Raw genomic sequence first — 14,941 nt, 5'->3', positions numbered from 1 at the left:
AGCTGTGGAATAATTCGCCTGGCACCTGCATTGTATTCTTTCCAGCTCCAGGTGAAGACTTTTTATTTTCCCAGGCATTTTAGCATTTTAGCTTTCTAGACTTTTAGCTTTGCTGTTTTAAATCTGTATTTTAAATCCCTGCATTGCTGCTAGGTTTTATTCTAGTTTTATTCTGGTTGTATTGTTATACTGTGGTTTTAATGTTTTATATCTTTTATATTGTTTTATTGTTTAACATGGGGGAATGATTGATAACAATATTTTATATTGTTTTATATATTTTATATTGTTTTATATATTTTATATTGTTTTATTGTGTGCTCTTTGTTTTTAATTTTTTGTGAACCTTCCTACAGCTGCCCCTCCAGACTCATGAAAATGCTACACAGAGAGTCAGGAGACCCTGTTGAATGGGCAGAGCTGTGGTGTGTGTGGGGAACCTCAAAAATCAGGAGGAGCCACCTTCCTTTTGTGGAAGGCAGATCCTGGATCCAACCCTAATTAATTTTGTCGAGCTGCAGGCGACGTCCCACTTCTGAATCATTCCCCCACATTAAACAAAAACCACAAGCCCTGCTGCAAGTACATCAACCTGGCACATTAGGAAGAAAGCTTCTAGCACCCAGCCCTCTTCACTGCTGTGCTAGTTTTCCTCCTGCAGGGAGTTTTTTTATTTTTATTTTTTAACGCAACTCCTCACATGTAGCAAAACTTGCACAGCAGGGAAGACTGGGCTACCGGGCAACAGGCAGAGAGAGGCAATGGCCTTGGGCAACAGTTGCTGGCGAAAACAAGGGCAGCCCCCTGGCTGTTCCTCTAAGCCCGCCAGCCATTCCTCTCTGTTGGGAGACAGCTGTGTGTGCCACATAGCCTGGCCTGCATCCTTAAACTAGCCTACCACCCTCAGGTCCAGTGGAGGATACTGTCCCATTGCCATTGTTGAAGTAAAATTCAGCAGTCAATGCAGTTCACTTCTATGTGATCAGGGTGGGGATCATCTTGTCCATTGCCTCAGGCGGCAAAATGTCTTGGGCCACCTCTGCTGGGTTAGAAGGGAGCAAGAGCATTCAACAGTGTGATTCCCCTGGCATCTTAAGTGGTACAGTCTATTCTACGCCCCTTGGGTTTTTACCACCTCGTCCTGCTCCATGTGTAGAGTGCAGTGAAACATTGGGAAGCAGCTTGGATGATGAGAAACATGGAACATGTGCATTATTACATTATTTGCTTCTAATTTATATACTTTTCCTGGTTTGTGTGAAAACTATTAGCAATAATCAAGTGTAATCACGAAGATGTTTATTGTGTTTTCTTTGGGATTTTTAAAATTGCCTTCTAAATCGCAAGCTAAGTGTTTGCTTATTAAAATATTGAGCTGGGAGCTGAATGAAAAAGGAGACCCATGAAAGCACAAAAAGAGGCATTAAGTCACCTCTACAACATTCAGCTCTCTGCGTGCCAAAAATAACAGAGCTAATTCCACACATTTTACTGAATTATGTCCCGCACTAATTACAGCTGTCATCTAGGAGGATGAGGTTTTTACGTTTCTGGGTGGAGTGAAAAGAGAATTTCCCTAAGCTGATATGGATTGACTTATTTTTATATTTGCCTGATCCTGCTCATATAAATGGCATTCAGATGGATCCCACAAATCTTTTGAGTTTAAATTGGGACTTCATTGTGCAGTCCAACTCCTGAGCATGATTTCCATGGGGAAAAAACTACTGGATGCTCTTTAAAAAATCCAATCTCTGCCTTAATCAAAAGGTATGGAGGTAGAAAGAGAACATTGTGTTCACATTCATTTTAATGACCCAGTTCACATAAACATGGCGTGGGGAATAAGCCATGGTGACTTATTTCCCTGCAACACGGGTGCCAGTTGTAGGCTGGGAGGATTTACATAATTACCCTCATGTTGTGCGAAGTTGGCGAGGGTGGTTTATTGCCATGTTAAAGCCACCCCAGCAACCTACAGCAGCCCATAGGTTCTGGGTGGCTTGCTAACCACACCAAGAAGCCAACCTCGCCAAGTTTGCATGACACAGAGTAAGCTGTGCCTGTGAGGGTAAGTATGCAAATCTCCCCCACATGCGACCGGCATGCACGGCAGAGAAATAAACCAGTGTGGCTTGTTTCCCCTGCCGTAATCATGCGAACTGGGCCAATTAAGTGTTTTTATGAGAGTAATAGAGTTATGTTGTATATCACGTCAAATGCCATTTGATAAGATGAAAAATGTTTGCTTTTTAAGGCGATGACTACAGTCCTACTCACTCTGTCCACAGAGAGCAGGGCATGGAATGGTTCCACTGGGATGTCATATTATATTAATAATGATATTAAAATTTATTAATAATGATGCCTTGAATATAACCTGAAAATTGAACAAGACTCCAGTGGTGCTTTTCTGCATGGGCGGAGTGATCAGGATGGCACCCTTGGCATTCTGTAAATCACCAAGCACATTACTGATTCCGCTTTTTAAATAAATGGTGTGTTTCTTTCTTTCTTTTAGGTATTTCTATTCTGATTTTGAGGTGGCTTTCCCAAAATGGTTTCCATAAAAGAATTCTGGAGTCAAATATGACCCCTGAGTCTTCTTCTATGGAGTGGGAAGTATTTTTTTAAGTCAACAATATTTATTTATTTATTTATTTATTTATTCTTTTCATTTCATTTCTATACCACCCAATAGCCGAAGCTCTCTGAGCGGTTCACAAAAATTAAAACCAAACAACACACAATAAAACAATTTAAAATATATAGAACATTAAAACCACAATATAACAATAGAACCACAATAAAACCTAGCAGCAGTGTAGGAGTTTAAAATACAGATTTAAAACAGAAAAGCTAAAAATTTAGAAAGCTAAAATGCTAAAATGCCTGGGAAAATAAAAAGGTCTTCACCTGGTGCTGAAAGGAATACAATGTAGGTGCCAGGCGAACTTCACTAGGGAGCTCATTCCAGAGCTGGGGTACCACAGAAGAAAAAGCCCTCCTCCTAGTAGCCACCCACCTCACTTCCTTTAGCAGGGGCTCACAGAGAAGGGCCACTGACGATGACCTTAAGGTCCGGGCAGGCACATATGGGAGGAGGCGATCCTTCTGGTAACCTGGCCCCAAGCCGTTCAGGGCTTTAAATGTTAGCACCAGCACTTTGAATCGGGCCCGGAAATGGACTGGCAGCCAGTGCAGCTGGAAAAGTACTGGCATAATATGAGCTCGCAGGCCAGTCCCTGTTAACAATCTTGCTGCCCTATTTTGGACCAGCTGAAGTTTCCGGACTGTTTTCAAAGGCGGCCCCATGTATAACGCATTGCAGTAATCCAGACGAGAAGTTATCAGAGCATGGATAACTGTAGCTAGGCTATCTCTGTCCAGATAAGGGCGTAGTTGGTATACCAGCCTAAGCTGATAAAAAGTGCTCCATGCCACTGAGTTCACCTGTGCCTCAAGTGACAGTTCTCGGTCCAAGAGCACCCCCAAACTGCAAACCTCATCCTTTAGGGGGAGTGCAACCCCCTCCAGAATAGGTTGAATATCACCTAGCCGGGGAGACGAATCACCCACTAACAGTGTCTCCGTCTTGTCTGGATTGAGTTTCAGTTTATTGGCCCTCATCCAGTCCATTACTGTGCCCAGGCACTGATTCAGAACAGCCACTGCCTCACCTGGTTTTGATGAGAAAGAGAGGTAGAGCTGGGTGTCATCTGCATATTGATGGCACCTCAGCCCACACCTCCAGATAACCTCCCTCAGCGGTTTCATGTAGATGTTAAACAGCATGGGGGATAAAATAGAGCCCTGTGGAACCCCATGGCACAATTGCCATGGCACAGAGCAATAATCCCCCAGCACCACCTTCTGGAATCGGCCATCCAAGTAGGAGTGGAACCACTGTAGTGCAGTGCCTCCAACTCCCAACCCAGACAACCTATCCAGAAGGATACCATGGTCAATGGTATCGAAAGCCACTGAGAGGTCCAGGAGAATCAACAGGGTCACACTCCCCCTGTCCCTCTCCCGGCAGAGGTCATCCCACAGGGCGACCAAGGCAGTTTCCATTCCAAAACCAGGCCTGAAGCCCGATTGAACATTTTTGGATAATGCTGATAATAACAACATTATCCAAAAAATAACACTTCAGACCTAGGAGTCCTAAGACAATATACAACAACCACAAACCCTAATAATACAATTCACAATTATGTTGTCAACAATGTGCAGTAACAGGAATATATAACATCTTGAAATGTGGAATGAGATCTTATTTTTTAAAGGTTGGTTTATCAGGATTTGCTTTTACCACTAGAAGATTGGAGAGATGTAGCACAGCAGCAGTAACTAATTTAAAGTGGACCAGAAAAAAAAATTCAAGGATTCAACATCTACATATATGGATTTGATAAAGGCAATTTGCTGAAACAGATTTTGACTGGGGTTCTGTTGCTCTGTACATACACACTGTTGACAATATAGCTGTGAACAGTTTTATTGGGGTTTGTGGCTGTTGTATATTAAGTCATCAGCAAACACGGCCACTGTCTAGCACAACTGCTAGGTGCACTGAAGCCCAATCAAAGCAAAAGGCTTAAAAGTGCTTAATTCGTTCCTGAATTGTGGCCCATATATTGAAAAGAGTCAATTGCCCTATGTTTAATTTAAAAGGTACTTTGTTCTTAGAGACCATCATGTTTTACCTATATTTAGATACATTTTTACTGCTGTCCAGGGATAATTCTTCTCCCACAAACTTTCAAATAACTTACAAGCTAACCAGAAATGTTGCCGCAGGGTTATGCTTTTTATATGGATTTTCCTAGGACAGAGGCAGAATGTTGCTTGCTTAGCCTGCACTCTCCCCTCTCAGTAATGCTCTGGTTCACATTTTCGACGGCTCATAAATAAGAGCTGATATACATAAGACACAGGGCCCTTCCCTGTGCAAGCTTCCTTGCAGCCCAGTGTCTTGTACAAAGCACTGGTAACTAGTGTGTCACCTGCTTAGCATGCAGTGTTCACATGCCAGTAATTTAGGGAGCTACACCAACATGCAGGCTGGTATGTGAAGGGGCCAACACACAGGAGGCAAACCTCTTAAACAAGCTGCTGGGCTATATGGATCACTGGACAGGTAAAAACAAAAGAGACCTGTGTAGTGCTTAATACACTTATTGTGGCAATGTGGCATACGCTTTTGTATCAATCCTACTTTGTCAGATGCACCTAACATGCAGGTATTTTTTGCATACCCTATGTCTCATATCAGTTAGCCCTGAGAGTTTCCTACATCTTGAAATGCACTTTTTTTTTTTTACAAAACCCAGATTATTCGTTTTAATTTATGCTGCCTTGAGTGCCATTATGGAAGAAAGGTGAAATATAAACATAATAAATTAATATATTCTGCCTTTCCTCTGTGTAACAAGATGGTGTACTCAGGGTAATCCAGGCACTAACCAGACTCAGGCTTGCTTAGCTTTAGCAGAGGCGTTGCATCATGTACCTTTTGACCAGGTCCTGGGACCAAACATTGAGGTTCATGAGTATCATTTCGCTGTGAGTGACCCTTCTATAAAGATCATTGCCCTGATTCAGCAAGAGAATATGGAATATGGAAGCTGGATTCCACATGCAGTTTTCTTGCTGGATCCACAATCAGGCTTTTCGCATGTGTACATGCAGGTACTTGTGGGCATATATCCAGATTAGCATCACCAGAGAATGTGGATATAGACAGGATGAACCTGATGTAATCCCTATACGTAGCTGATTTTAGATGCATTTTCCTGTCCATTGCCTAATCAAACCTATGCTCTCCCCACTCCCAACCTTCTCCAACCTGTGTAGCTAATGGCTACTCAGCCAACCTTATAAATACTTTGGAGGGAACTAATCGGACAAGCCTAGAGAGATATGATGGAGAAAACCCATCATTCCTAAACAGCAGTTCAACATTTAGGAGCTGATCACACAACAGTGGTTGAGTGTGAGTTGTTTTGAACTGTGGGTTGTTTGTTGAACCGTGGGTTATCATGTTGTCTGAATGCAGCCAGGGTGTCTTGTTAACCATGAAGTGTGACTTATTTTCTCAAACAAGCCACCTTGACAACCCACCGTTTGTTCTTGAGTTGTTCAGGGTGGTTAACAAGCCACACTGCATGGTTAACAAGCCACCCTGGCTGCATTCAGACAACATGATAATCCACCCTGCCGAAAACATGCGCCACAGTGCTTAATGCAAATTAGCCTTCATTAATATGAAAAATGGAAAATTCATCTTCGAATAAGCTTCCCTGACAGGCTTTTCAATAGTACTACCTCTTTCTGTCTGTAGGGTCTTGTACGTTATTGATGGGTGGTCCTTCAGGGTGGCCCCCTACAACAGGGTGGTCCCCCTTTTCCACACCATTACACTGTCTCCTGAAGATGCACAGGCTAAGGCTTTGGCAAGGCTCCTGGGGAACAGAACTTGACAGCGTACACTATAACAACAATATAACATAGATATTCATATGTTCCATTTAAATAGTTTATTAAAAAACAATTATATTAAATACAGACTAACAGAATATTCATAATACAGTATATTTTACAGGGAAAAAATAGCCATCTAAAAACATGTTTCTTTTTAAAAGTTCTTTGAGCGTCTTTAAAAAAAACAAACAAAAAATTTTTTTACCCGTGAAGATAAGTTTCCCGTCAGACCTGTAACAACAACAAAAAGCTTAAAATGTAAAACCTTGTGTGCGGTTCAACCCAAGCGAAGCCCTTCTAAGTTCCTTTAATTTCAATGGGAGAGAATTGAGCTTATGCTTAACTCTCCAGCTGAAATCTATGTGACTTAAAAGTGCTTAGCCTGGGCTGGGTCACACCCAATGTCTTTAATATCTTTACAAAGCTTACAGTCTATAAATTCTTCAAAATAAAAACACAGTTATCTTTCGGGATCAAATTGGTCACAGGCCGTTATTTAAAAACAAACAAAAAAACAAAGTCAGTGGAGACTCCCTGAATCCATTCTGAAGTGCCTTTTTTCTTATTCTTTCTGGGGATCAATAGTGCAGATTTATTTGGGATTTCAGAGCTCCCTGTGTGAATCTATGGAAAGCTGGAAGTGTGTCAGTGGCAGGATGCAGCTGCAGCGTCCACAGAGTCATTGAATCCCCTAATATAAGTAGGGGGCAAAACACGGAACTCCCAAGTCCAACGCAGTCCATGCTATATATCCCAGTCACTCCAAGGCCTCTGACGGGTCAAGATGCCACACACAGATTCCATGGAAGAGGGTGAATGTCCCTCATTTGCTTTCTAAATTGTAGCAATGGACATCTCCTTTTCCCTTCCCATCATATCCAGGGAGTGGTTGCCCATATTTATCCACACACCAGCAGTAGCCTCTCTTTCGGCCTCTGGATGGACGACACTGCAAAACAGGAGAAAAGGTTTGGTTAGTTGCATTCTGATCAGTGCTGCAAGGGATCTACTTAACACAAGTACGCTCAATGGATTTAGGCCTGGTCCAAAGGGTGAAGACACATGTAGCATTCTAAAAGCAATCACAGCAGGTACTTCTACCACAAGATAAACTCATCTTCACAACTTGTGCTCATGGTGTATGTAACAACCAGCTGGTTTACTGGACCAGCAGGATCACTGAGCTGATTCCCATGACAAGAAGCTGCATCAACCCTCAGTCTTGCCGTTCTCCTCATGCCTTAGACAGACTGTGCTCCCTTTTATTTTAAAGTGCCACATATACATTTATTTGCACACCCTCTTCTGTTAAACATTTAGAAGGGCTGTGGCAAAACTCTCCCAGAGATTTGGGCAGAGAGAGAGAGGTGTGTGTGATGGCGATGTAATGGGTGTTAGCTAATAATTTAGTCTTTTCCTAGTTCAAACTGAATTATACAAAGAATCTACAAAATCTTTTTTTTCCCCTTCAGAGATTGCCCTAAGTCAGAAAAACATGCATCTGGAGGGCAGCAACAATGCTAAAATCTGCCTCATTCTTAAAATGTTTTGCCTTTCTTCACTCTAAGACTTGGTGGCAAAATACATTAATGAAATGGGACACATGGGCCACTGTGTGGAGTCATATTAGCCTGGGAAGAAAAGACATAGTAAAATCAGGTACCTGAACAGTTAAGACACAGTTGAGACAATGCTGAGCATTTTTAAGTCCCACTGATTTCAATGGGAAAGGGATATGAACATCATTACCCATCCATCAGAATTAAGCAGAAGTTAACTACTTAACTTTGGCTATGCTGTGCCCTAACTGGTTTATTTGGGTATGAGGATCCCCTGGTGCCACAGGCATATACTTGGGCAAAACATTTAAGATCAGGGTGCCAGGTCTGAATTGTCAAACTGAAAGGACCTGGTGGTGTCAGAGAATTTCCACTGTGTACGTGGTTTGAGGCTCAAGGCCTAAGCCATACATCTTCATCTTATCAACACTGCCAGTGCTGGGAATGAGTGGAATTTTGATGATCCTCACAGAAGAATTACAATGAAAGTTTACCTCCAATGCCAAACGGCTATTAAGGTTCTCGTTATCGCACCATAAAAGCTATTCTTAGTAGCCCCAAAATGTGGAGAAGCCTTATAAATCACTTCAAGTAACACTACACACTACAGCTGTCCACCACCATGGAGTTACATCAACTTTTAATGGATCTATGGAAATCTCACGGGTAAGGGAGTTATGCATGGACCCTTTATTTGGGAAAGAAAGGCAGTTGATTCTTGATAGGCCTCAAAGAGAGCACATGCCTGATCAAGACAGTTTTGGCAGCAGTAACAACTCCACTTGCATCTGTTTGACAGAGGAATTCCAGGCTTGCAGCTGACATTTATTAGCAGATACATAATCCCCTTCAACAGAGTTATCACTTCAACAACTGCTAGGTATATTGGAGGTCTACGTGTCTATTTTTTTATGCACACGGTTGCCCAAATACATAACCTAGATAACGTCTAGAGAAAATGCAATTGCCTAGCATGATTTATCCAAAGATCAAAAGCAGAAGTTTGCTCCATTAATAATTAATTTAGTAAAGATGGTGGGCAAGAGAGGCCATTTTCTGTCAGTTAAAAATAACAATGGTTATGTCCAGATCACACATATCTCAGTGCTGATGCCTTTTTAGAAAACCCTGCTCTACAGAAATCTCTTATTATGCATTCCATGGTTAAATTTCTCCCAAATTGAGGAACTCACCTTCTACATGTTAATTGTACTGTGAATAGGTTTTATGCTATTTGATTCAGGGAGTGTCCCACTGCTGCGACATTAGAGCTCTGGCAAAGTTAATTTGACTCCGGAAAAAATATTTTTAGAGAACACAGCATGAATTTACCAGTCTTCATTTAACTATGTACTACAACAAAGATATTCTTGGGGAAATATAAGTCACATGGCCTGAAAATCCTAACTCTTCCCCGTGCAAAAGGAAAAAAAAAAAGAATGTAACAAAGCAGGATCATCCTAAGAAAAAGAGGATCAGTCAATTACAGAAGATTGTGGCCTCATCTGAGCCCACAATTACCATCTGCAGAATGGCAATTTGGACGCTATATGGTTTTTAGATGTTAAAAATGTGTGTATGCAACAAACACAAGCATCATACAGATATACTCCTTAGACAGCCAGAATTAGCTGCCAGTCCCCACTGGTGGCAAAAGAAAAAGAAAGTTTGCCAATGTCATGTGTAAAAGGTTCCCAAGTTGCCAGAGCAGGATTTCAGATTCTCCAACCATGTCATAGGGACCTTGGGGAAGTCAAAATCTGTTTGAAGTCTCTCAGTCCTCCTTCACAGATTCTAGACACACCCATCCATGATAGCAGACAAGATGAAAAGGAACCTTCCATGCTGCCAAAGGGCAACGTATTATCACTTAGCCAGTTGCGCTGCACTGATTAGGAGGAAGGAGACAGGAATGCTGCCTCTTAGCCCAATCAGGACACCGCTGAACTAGGGTGACAGTATCCTAGCAACTCAATGATAAGAAGGCAAAAGAGTGATAGGCAAAAATAAGAAGGGTGCTACATGCTGCTGAAGTTCGCCTCAGCAACACTTGCAGCCGAGCATTTGGTGCTGCCCCTTCATGGATCACTGCCTTGTTGTGGCGAAGGGGCTTGCGTAACTCAGTGAAGCCATAAGCTATGCCGTGCAGGGCCACCCAAGATGGACAGGTCATGGCAGAGAGTTCTGACAAAATGTGGTCCACTGGAGAAGGAAATGGCAACCCACTCCAGTATTCTTGCCAAGAAAACCCCATGGAACGTATCACAAGGCTAAAAGATATGACGCCGGAAGATGAGCCCCTCAGGTCGGAAGGTGTCCAATATGCTACTGGGGAAGAGCAGAGGGTATTTCCAAGTAGCGCCAGAAAGAGTGAAGCGGCTGGGCCAAACCCGAAAGGACACTCAGCTGTGGATGTGTCTGGCGGTGAAAAGAAAATCCGATGCTGTAAAGAACGATATTGTTTAGGAACCTGGAATGTCAGATCAATGAATCAAGGTAAGCTGGAGGTGGTCAAACATGAGATGGCAAGATTGAACATCGACATTTTGGGAATCAGCGAACTAAAATGGACAGGCATGGGTGAATTTAATTCAGGTGACCATCATATCTACTATTGTGGGCGAGAATCCCTTAGAAGAAATGGAGTAGCTCTCATAGTCAACAAAAGGGTGGGAAAAGCAGTACTGGGGTACAATCTTAAAAATGATAGAATGATCTCAGTACAAATCCAAGGCAAACCATTCAACATCACAGTAATTCAAGTCTATGCCCCAACCACTGAGGCCGAAGAAGCTGAGGTTGATCGGTTCTATGAAGACCTACAACACCTTCTAGAACTAACACCAAAAAAAGATGTCCTCTTCATCATAGGGGATTGGAATGCTAAAGTAGGAAGTCAAGAAATCACCGGGATAACAGGCAGGCATGGCCTTGGTGTACAAAATGAAGCAGGACAAAAGCTAATAGAGTTTTGCCAAGAGAACATGCTGATCATAGCAAACACTCTTTTCCAACAGCACAAGAGGCGACTCTACACATGGACGTCACCAGATGGTCAATATCGAAATCAGATTGATTATGTCCTTTGCAGCCAAAGATGGAGAAGCTCCATACAGTCAGTAAAAACAAGACCTGGAGCTGACTGTGGCTCAGATCATGAGCTGCTTCTTGCAAAATTTCGGCTTAAATTGAAGAACGTAGGGAAAACCACTAAACCTTTCAGGTATGACCTAAATCATATCCCTGATGAATATACAGTGGAGGTGAGGAATAGATTTCAGGGATTAGACCTGATAGACAGAGTGCCTGAGGAACTATGGACGGAGGTCCGTAACATTGTTCAGGAGGCAGCAACGAAATCCGTCCCAAAGAAAAAGAAATGCAAGAAAGCCAAGTGGCTGTCTGATGAGGCTTTACAAGTAGCTGAGGAAAGAAGGGAAGCGAAAAGCAAAGGAGAAAGGGGAAGACATATCCAACTGAATGCAGAGTTTCAGAGAATAGCAAGGAGAGACAAGAAGGCCTTCTTAAATGAACAATGCAAAGAAATCGAGGAAAACAACAGAATGGGAAAGACTAGAGATCTCTTCAAGAAAATTGGAGATCTCAAGGGAACGTTTTGTGCAAAGACGGGCATGATCAAGGACAAAGAAGGCAGGGACCTAACAGAAGCAGATGAGATTAAGAAGAGGTGGCAAGAATACACAGAAGAACTGTACAGGAAAGATCTGAATGTCCCTGATAGCCATGATAGTGCGGTCACTGAACTTGAGCCAGACATCCTAGAGAGTGAAGTCAAGTGGGCCTTAGGAAGCATTAGTAACAACAAAGCTAGCGGAGATGACAGTATTCCAGCCGAGCTATTTAAAATCCTAAAAGATGATGCTGTTAAAGTGCTGCATTCAATATGCCAACAAATCTGGAACACTCAACAGTGGCCACAAGACTGGAAAAGGTCAGTTTACATTCCAATTCCAAAGAAGGGCAACGCCAAAGAGTGTTCAAACTACCGCACAATTGCGCTCATTTCACATGCCAGCAAGGTGATGCTCAAAATCCTACAAGCTAGGCTTCAGCAGTATGCGAATCGAGAACTACCGGAAGTACAAGCTGGGTTTCGAAGAGGCAGAGGAACTAGAGATCAAATCGCCAACATTCGCTGCATCATGGAGAAAGCAAGAGAATTCCAGAAAAACGTCTATTTCTGCTTCATTGACCACGCTAAAGCCTTTGATTGTGTGGATCACAACAAACTGTGGCAAATTCTTAAAGTGATGGGAGTACCAGACCACCTTACCTGTCTCCTGAGAAACCTGTACGAGGGCCGAGAAGCAACAGTAAGACCCAGACATGGAACAACCGATTGGTTCCAAATTGGGAAAGGAGTACGACAAGGCTGCATATTGTCACTCTGCTTATTTAACTTATATGCAGAGTACATCATGAGAAATGCCGGGTTGGATGAATCAGAGGTCGGAATTAAGATTGCCGGGAGAATTATCAACAACCTCCGATATGCAGACGATACCACCCTAATGGCAGAAAGCGAAGAGGATCTCAAGAGCCTCTTGTTGAGGGTGAAAGAGGAGAGTGCAAAAGCTGGTTTGAAACTCAACATTAAAAAAAACTAAGATCATGTCATCTGGCCCTATCACTTCCTGGCATATAGAAGGGGAAGAAATGGAAGCAGTGACAGATTTTACTTTCTTGGGCTCCAAGATCACCGCAGACGGTGACTGTAGCCATGAAATTAAAAGACGCTTGCTCCTTGGGAGGAAAGCTATGGCAAACCTAGACAGCATAGTAAGAAGCAGAGACATCACCTTGCCGACAAAGGTCCGTCTAATCAAAGCTATGGTTTTCCCAGTAGTAATGTATGGCTGTGAGAGCTGGACTGTAAGGAAGGCTGAGCGCCGAAGAATTGATGCTTTCGAACTGTGGTGCTGGAGAAGACTCTTACGAGTCCCCTGGACTGCAAGGAGGTCAAATCAGTCCATCCTAAAGGAAATCAACCCTGACTGCTCATTGGAAGGACAGATAATGAAGCTGAAGCTCCAATATTTTGGCCACCTAATGCGAAGAGAAAACTCCCTGGAAAAGACCCTGATGCTGGGAAAGACTGAAGGCAAAAGGAGAAGGGGACGGCAGAGGATGAGATGGCTAGATAGCATCACGGATGCAATGAATATGAACTTGAGCACGCTCCGGGAGAGAGCGCAGGACAGGAAGGCCTGGCGTTCTATGGTCCATGGGGTCACGAAGAGTCGGACACGACTGAACGACTGAACAACAACAACAACAATTTGGTGCTGCAGCGCCCACCCTCTGGAACATTTTACCAGCTGTCACTAGACAGGCCCCCAGAGCTCTGATGTTTAGACATCTTCTCAAGACCCATCTCTTCACACAGGCTTTTCCTGAAGTGAGAACCAGCCAGCTATGGTCTGTAGCACACAGCAGAGCGCCCAGTTTCACCGCTGATTAACATTTTCATTATTGTGTTGTTTTATTGTTATATTTTATTGCTGTTTGATATGACATTGTATGTTCACTGCTTTGAAACTTTGTGAAAATGGTATATAAATTTGATTGCTAAAATAAATAATAAATAAATAACCAAGGGATGCATGATTTTTTTTTAATCTCTCCCCCGCTTTACTATGCTGGTGTCCCAAATTTCTAATGTATTTCACACATAAATGTTTTTTTCTTGGAACAAAATACTTAACATATAAAATAAGAAATCAATATTTTGACTGAAACAAATCTCCTCCAGAGCACATGGGGCTTATTCAGAACACATTCTAGTCAAATGATGGAGATTCTCCATGACAATAAAATTGGAATGGGGTGTTTTCATTTCTTATAGTTGCAAAATCACTCCATTTATTCAGAAGCAAGCTGGTGAAAAATTAATTCTAAATACTGATGCTTTGTTTATGTGTTCAGTAGTTTCCCTAAGGAAAACCACTTATCTTCAAAACACAGAGGAAATCTGGAAATAATCTGCTTAATTTTGTTGTTGTTGCTGCATCCCTTGGTTTTGCTTACTTTTCACTCTCCTTTTGCAGCCCTCCTTCTAGTTGCAGACAGTTCTTTTCATGACTGCATTGCCTCCTTCCCTGTAGAGACTACCATTCCCCCACCACACCCTGTCCGAGACCCAGGGATTTAAGGAAGATTCAAGTATCACACACATGTGACCTACAGGACATCAAGAAGTTCTGGATGAGTGAAGATGTTTAGCAAAACAGGAAGCTTATTTGTATTATGAGTGGTTTGGGCTCTTTTTATCCCCCATCTCTGTTAGCTCTACAATTCCTCAGCTAGGACGGTTTGGGAGGAGCTGGTCACTGTAGTGCTTCCTTAGTCGGAAAAACCGTCTTCTCTGGCTGCCGTCTCCTGCCATGGAGCCAGCATCACCCACAACCTTCTAGGGCCTGTGTTCCTCAAAAAGCTGAGTATTGTGCTGGGCAGACTCCTCTCCCTCCCAAATGTTTGTTTTATCCATGTTTATATCATTACAGTATATGAACTAACACCACTTATTCTAGCTGAAAAATAAAGGGTGTATTCTCTCTATACCTTTGGGCAGGAAAAGCAAACATCATGCCACATGCTAGAATAACACAATGCTGGCTCTTCAGCCCTCCTCATATGCAACAATCCTATGTGCTTAAACAGAGCACAGTCACAGAATGAAAGATCAGGCCCTGCATTAATCAACACATGCCTATTTTGAGGTCACACAGGAAAGCATTACTGACTGACTGGATAAAGTAATGGTGGGGAATAAAAACAGCTGAGCTGGATCAACCAAAGCCCCATCTAGTCTATCATTCTGTTCCCACAGTGGCCAATCAGATGCCTATGAAAAGTCCTCAAACCAGACATGACTG

The 14,941-nt window shown here is 42.6% G+C and overlaps 1 protein-coding gene across 1 annotated transcript in view; it reads right to left on the bottom strand.

Moving 5' to 3' along the window:
- Positions 1-6,506: 6,506 nt before the first annotated feature.
- The window catches only part of IGFBP3 (insulin like growth factor binding protein 3), a 32,754-nt gene continuing 24,319 nt past the window's right edge, over positions 6,507-14,941 (bottom strand). Inside the window, exon 4 of the mRNA XM_084857730.1 lies at positions 6,507-7,435. Coding sequence (XP_084713856.1) covers positions 7,310-7,435 — 126 coding nt within the window. The 3' untranslated portion in view covers positions 6,507-7,309. The remainder of the gene's footprint in view (positions 7,436-14,941) is intronic.

The sequence above is a fragment of the Heloderma suspectum genome, chromosome 5 (assembly GCF_057233095.1).
Source record: "Heloderma suspectum isolate Gila_16-S chromosome 5, 16-S_ref, whole genome shotgun sequence".
In the NCBI taxonomy this organism is placed as follows: domain Eukaryota; kingdom Metazoa; phylum Chordata; class Lepidosauria; order Squamata; family Helodermatidae; genus Heloderma; species Heloderma suspectum.
This window is presented reverse-complemented; position numbering and strand designations above follow the sequence as displayed.